Genomic DNA, 6,560 nt, shown 5'->3' with positions numbered 1-6,560 from the left:
CCTTAACAGCTGGCAGCCTTGTATACCTTGGCTCGAATGCGGAAATTCTCCAGGTGTCTTTCACGTGATTCCTTCAGGAGCTTCCTCAGCCGGGTCTTACGGCAATGTAAGAGCCACGCAACGGCGATCACACCTGACGCCCACTTCTGCCGGCGATAAACAAGGAAGAATCTTCTTGCTCTGTAGCATTTCCATGTGGCTTGGATCTTCATGGCAGCCTCTGTCTTTCCATCTCGGCCCTTGTATCTTTGCCCGGGAAGATTTAACATCATTTGGATGTGAGCTGGGTTCTCTAACACTGAGAGAAGGTCGTATCTGGTAAGTTTATTCTTCAGGTCAAACTCTGGAAGGAGCGCTACTAAACTGTTCCCTTTTATTTTGACTTCTGGTATCGCATAGTTCCTGAGAAACTTCTCGATGTGTTCCAAGAGCGAAAAAATACTTCCCCAACACAAACTGAAATGCTCCTTGAATGCTAAGAAGTCTGGGGCTGTCTTGTCTACAACACCATTATAAATAAAAAAGTCATAATCCCATGGTGATTTCAGAGCCTCAGAAGGTGTTGTCACTTTCATGGCCTATGGAAGGAAAGTGTCAGCAGAGATGAAATATAATTACAATCTACTATAAATGAACGGTCAAGACACACACTATCACATTATCGTTTATTACTTGATGGTGGGAGGATATGGGTCCTAGTTCTGATTTAATACATACATGTCGTAATAGGAAAGTTAGGCTGTTATATAATCATAAAACTCATTGCCAGAAGATATTTTAGAGGTTGCTCAAAGCTATTATCATTCTTATAAAATTGTTGTAAGAAACTCATATAAAATTTATGCATTTAGTTCACTTTGATATGGTCAGCTGACCCCATAATCTCTGTGATTTACTTTTTACACATGCATGGATGGAAGCATGTCACTGCTTTCTTGTTCGTAAGTTATCCACCAATCCTGAAAAATAGGATGAAGCCTTTCTTTGCAATCTCTGTGACAACTTCAGATAAGCCCATCAAAGCTGTCCTGTCTTTTCTGACTTTCTAACAGGTCATCATTTCTAGCATTTTGGAGTTCTTCTGCCACCTTCTTTGAATACCCAGGAGTGAGTTTTACAAAGAGCATTATGTTGTGTGTTATCACCCTTGCCACTTTTGAAGTTTCTCTTGTCATATGTTCTTTTATTCTTAAATCTGGACCCTTCTTAGGGACATATCTGGAACTGTCCCCAGGAAGATAGAATCTGAAATCTCACAATTAAAACCAAGAAGCATTTGCTTTTCATTTTGTTCCTATCTGTACTGATGGAGTTTTTTAAGTCATGAAAACATACTACTTTTATTTTTAAATGTCAAGAGGGGTTCTCTAAGAATGGGACAATTGGGCAGTTTTTTTCTCCTTTATACTTTTCTGTATGAAAAAAACTGAATAAATGCTACATAAAAAATAAAATCAGAAGAGATTTGGACGACAACAGCAATATATGTCACACATACCCCTTTAAAAAAAAAGGAAAAGGAAATTTTGTTGTGTCACTGTCCTCTGTGAAACTACTACATTTCATTATTGAAACCTCTGGCACTAGAAAAATAGACATTCTTCCCCATGGTCTAAATGATTCTAATGGCCTGAGGGGTGAGGGGCATAGATGTTTCAGGTCCTGCCTTCTCCTCAGTCAAACAGGTATCAACTTACAGTGCTGATTGTTTCTTGCTTAAGGATTTAAGGAACAGATTGTCTTCAATATGTCAACATTTTCAGGTGTATAAGCCCATCTTTACCAGATTATAGGATTATATTGCTCTTTGCATTTTGAAGAGTTTTCACGGAACTCAAAGAGAAAAAAAACCCAGTTAATTTATCAATGACTATTGTTCTACAGCACTGTGTTGAGTATTACTATTTTAGATGTTCATGCTTTGTCTTTACTAAACAGATATTAACTGATATTATATAACAAATTCAAGGTAGAAAGCTATCTAAGAGAAAAACAAGCCAAGAGATATATTTACAATAAAAGCACAATAAGCAAACACAAGGGGAAAAAAAAACACCTTCCTATTCTTTTTCTTTTCTTAGGTTCCAGACAGTGGAATAATTAATTAGACTGTCATCTCAAGTAAAAGTGCTGAAAAGCAAGTGTTAAGTTTGAAAAGGGTAATTTCCTTGAACTTTAGAAGCAGACTTTTTTATTTATTTATTTTTTTTAGAAGCAGACTTTTATAACAGCGAGATTTTGTATACTTTTAAGAGTCATTATAGGCATAAGAACAATGGAGAAAGCCTTCTCTCCAAGACTCTAGCCCTTTCTGAGCTAATCAAGGCTCCAAGAGAGAATGCAAACTGTTTGGTAGATGGAAACAAATTTCTTCTTCTTGGACAGGCAAGAGGGAGATAGAGAAGCAATGCTTCCTTCTGCAGACATCAACCCTGGCAGGAGGAGCTGGAGCTCCTGGTAGAAGACAAGGGGCACATGTTCCAACAGCAACGGCTCTGTGGCTTTGTTTCTGCCTTCGTTCAAGAGGAAGATGGTGGGAAGGTTAGAATTCAGAGAAGAATGGCGGTGCTTCCTCAGTGAGAAACAGACATGCAAAATAATCACAGATGGACATGTATGGAGCTGACTGGTCCTGCCAGTCACATGATTGAGCCTGACAGCAAGACCCTGAGATTCCTATAAGAAGTGCAGCTATGGACAGGAGATTCGCCAGAGAATATGCTCTCCTTGGTAACGTTAAACTAGTTTTGAAATTTCTTTACGGAGAGTCATATGGAATTGGAGCAGTCTTGAGGAGAAGTTTAGAAAGGAGAGGACTCTTAAGTCTCTTGGACAGTGCCCTTCCAGGGGGTAGGTCTAGGGCATTGACATACAACAGCAAATGCATTTAAGACCTTTTGAAAGAATAGCGGTGAGGTGGAAATGGGGTTACTGAATAGAACGGTGGCTGTCTTAGAACAAAGGGATTACACCTCCCTACCTTCTTGAATGATATTCCAGTAAAGACCTGCTCTCAAAGGAAAAATACTCTTGGACATCAAATAGACCACTCAGGCACGGGGAAGCTATGGGTTTGGAGCCAGCTAAAGCGTAACTGTAGTACATCTGTCACGGAGAATGCCACACTTGGGAGCACTTTAGACTTAGAGCAAGAAAAGACATGTCTCTCAAGAGAAAGCCTTCCCAAATTAAAGCAGTGCATCAGCATTGTGTGATCCATTGAGCAGGTAAAGACAAAACTGCTTCACAGCCTGCTAGGAATAAGAGCCCTGATTAAAGGTCACGCCAGGCTTCAGGTTCTCGTTCCTTCTGCTATTCTTCCTTTACTATTTATCTCCATGAACTTGTCTACAATTATTTGTTGCCTTCCTCCCTTCCTTTCCCTTCCCTTTCCTTCCTCCCTTCCTTCCTCCCATCCTCTTTCCCCCCCCTTCTCTTTTAAGATGTGCTGCACTCCTAATGCAGTGTTACTGACTGAGTAGCCACACTGTTTCCTTCTAGTGGGGATGGCTGTCTGTTGTGCCATCCGCATTCTCACCTGGTCCCTTTTGGGACACCTGCCACACCTTTGTGAGATGCCTGCACTTACTAATTGGCCCACACAGAGCCCAAACCTGTGGTCATGGCCTAATTATTAGCATCCTGTTCTAACTAACTGAGTCAACTAGCTGAGAAATGCTCTTCTTCATTTGCAAAGTGTAATCACTAATTAGGTAACTTTGAGAGTTTATGGAGCAGTTATTTAGGAAAAATTCTAAGTCTAATACAAAAAACAGAAAGGCAGGATGATGATTACTTATGTAAGTCACAGATGTGAAGCAAAAACAGACAGGCCCAGTATTAGCTTCTAAAATTCAGACATAGGGCTTCCCTGGTGGCAGAGTGGTTAAGAATCTGCCTGCCAATGCAGGGGACACGGGTTCGAGCCCCAGTCCAGGAAGATCCCACATGTCGTGGAGCAACTAAGCCCGTGTGCCACAACTACTGAGCCTGCGCTCTAGAGCCCGTGAGCCACAACTCCTGAGCCCGTGTGCCACAGCTACTGAAGCCTGTGCACCTAGAGCCCGCTCCACAACAAGAGAAGCCACCGCAATGAGAAGCCCGTGCACCGCAAGAAAAAGTAGCCCCCGCTCCCCACAACTAGAGAAAGCCCGCGTGCAGCAACGAAGACCCAATGCAGCCAAAAATAATAAAAATAAAGTAAAATAAAATTCAGACATAATTGCTGCAAAGAAAAAATCCAGAAAAAAAACATGTATTTAAATCTAAGCTGAATGTATTTATGAGAAACATTCTTTTCAAACGTGGATAGCATGTGGATGTGGGATTAAATTGTAGCCAAGGATCTCTAAATTGGATATAAACGAGATCTCTTGGTGGTAAATGGTCAAGTATTTGGGATAATCCAACAAGGATATCATCTTTAGAGAATGATTTGCCTAGAAGGATAGACTAAATCACTTCTGAATTTATAAGCTGATGTTCAGTTTCTCAAACACCCAAACATATCCACTAGTAATTAACCTAAGCAATTCCATTGTGTGAAAAAGTATGTTTCTTCCTGCCATTATGGCTCTAAGGGAGAGCTTAGTTCAGAGTATGAGTGGAGTGACTCTCAAAGATGGAGAATTCATTACTCCCTGAAGACCAGGGATGCCATTTGTCTGTCCTATTCTTTTTTTTTTTTTTTTTTTTTTTTTGCGGTACGCGGGCCTCTCACTGTTGTGGCCTCTCCCGTTGTGGAGCACAGGCTCCGGACGCACAGGCTCAGCAGCCATGGCTCACGGGCCCAGCCGCTCCGCGGCATGTGGGATCTTCCCAGACCGGGGCACGAACCCATGTCCCCTGCATCAGCAGGCGGACTCTCAACCACTGCGCCACCAGGGAAGCCCTGTCCTATTCTTTAATATTTGCTGAGGGTCCACAATGTGTTAAGCTTTGTACAGAACAGACAGCAAGACCTCAGCTTGTTAGATTTGTTTGAAAGATATATACTATATTCAGGGACAATAGCTGACCTAATCAGGGTTCAGGGATTCAGCATAATCATAGTGCTGAATTTTAGAGCATGAAGTATCTTGAAGGTCACTGACCTCACTTTTAACTCAAATAGGATATTATGGGTCCAGGGAAATGAGCGTTGGCCTTGAAGTCTGACTAACCTGGGATCAAGTCCAAGCTCTGCCACGATGTGCTATGTATTCTTGGGCAGCTTACCATGTGCTATAGACTGAATGTTTGTGTCCCCACAAGATTCATATGTTGAAGCCTTAGTCCCCAGAGATGGGGCCTTTGAGAGGAAATTAGGACATGAGGGTGGAGCCTTCATGATGACACTAATGCCCTTATAAGAACAGACAAAAGAGGGATGATCTCTTTCTCTACCATGCAAAGATACAGCAAGAAGGCGGCCATTTGCAAACCAGAAAGAGGGCTCTCACCAGGACCCAACCATACGGGCATCCTGACCTTGGACTACCAGCCTCCAGAACTGTGAGAATTAAATGTTTGTTGTTTAAGCCACACAGTCTATAGTATTTCGTTACGGCAGCCTGAGCAGACTAAGACAACATCCTTTCTGAAACTAGATGTTTCTCATCTGTACAAATGAGAGGTCCCTATAAAGTTGTGAAGATTGGAATATGTGTAAAGAATTTTTCACTGCCTTACTTCCAGTCCATGTGGTTATTACCATAGATGAGGAAACTGAGGCTCAGAGAGGTTAAGTGACTTACCAAAGATCAAACAGCTAGTTGCTATTCCCTGCCCCCATCCCACCAATGCCCACAGCCCTAACTGTACAAAACATCCTATATGGCCCGTTACCAAGCTGTGCTCTCCTTCTCAGCCTTCCTTTTGCTATCTCCTTCATCAAAGTCAACCTGGCCTTGACTTGCTGTTCCTTTCTTATTTGAAAAGCAGTCTGTTAAACTAACCCCTGTGAACATGCCAGAGAACCATGGTGTGGTGAAAAAGTGATGGATTTGAAGAAGACCTGGGATCTAGGTTGTCACCACCTTCCTCTGTGGCCTTGGGAAGTCACTTCTCCCATGGGGTTTCCGTTTACATCACGGCACTTCTACTTTTGACACCCTATGTCTCTCTGACTTAAAGTGTTACCTTTGCAGTAGTATCTGTGTTAATAAACTCCTGGAGCTAGTCAGGCCATCACATCAAAGGCAAACATCTCCAATAGCTTCACTTCATGTACCATAAAAGAGACCCAGGGCTTTTTTTTCCTTTTCTATTTTTTATATAGGAAACTCTTTCTTGCAACTTGCAAACTACAATAGAGGAATAGCTGCCTGCACCAACTCTGTGTAAAGATGGTCATGGGGAGAGAACCCTAAAGAGGGATAGTCCAGTATTTTAGGGTCTGCAAATCAGCAGAACAGCTATCAGTCTGTAGGACATACAAACTGCATAACCCTTAAGGGTCAGTTAAAAGTGAGAGTCAAAGCCCTTAACCTTTATAAAAAGAATAAAAAACAAAAATAGAGAACTCATTGCATTGACTGTAAAGGCAACTCATGTCAGCAGCAATCTTCTAGGGATAATTT

At 41.8% G+C, this 6,560-nt stretch overlaps 1 protein-coding gene across 3 annotated transcripts in view; it reads right to left on the bottom strand.

Moving 5' to 3' along the window:
• The window catches only part of IQCH (IQ motif containing H), a gene marked incomplete at both ends in the record, with an annotated part of 100,684 nt that extends 100,109 nt beyond the window's left edge, over window positions 1-575 (bottom strand). For all 3 annotated transcript variants that reach the window (XM_082617323.1, XM_082617324.1, XM_082617325.1), the window contains one exon: window positions 27-575. In XM_082617323.1, coding sequence (XP_082473449.1) covers window positions 27-575 — 549 coding nt within the window. The remainder of the gene's footprint in view (window positions 1-26) is intronic.
• Window positions 576-6,560: the final 5,985 nt, after the last annotated feature.

Source organism: Mesoplodon mirus, assembly GCF_964341445.2.
Source record: "Mesoplodon mirus genome assembly, chromosome: 4".
NCBI classification, from domain to species: domain Eukaryota; kingdom Metazoa; phylum Chordata; class Mammalia; order Artiodactyla; family Ziphiidae; genus Mesoplodon; species Mesoplodon mirus.
This window is presented reverse-complemented; position numbering and strand designations above follow the sequence as displayed.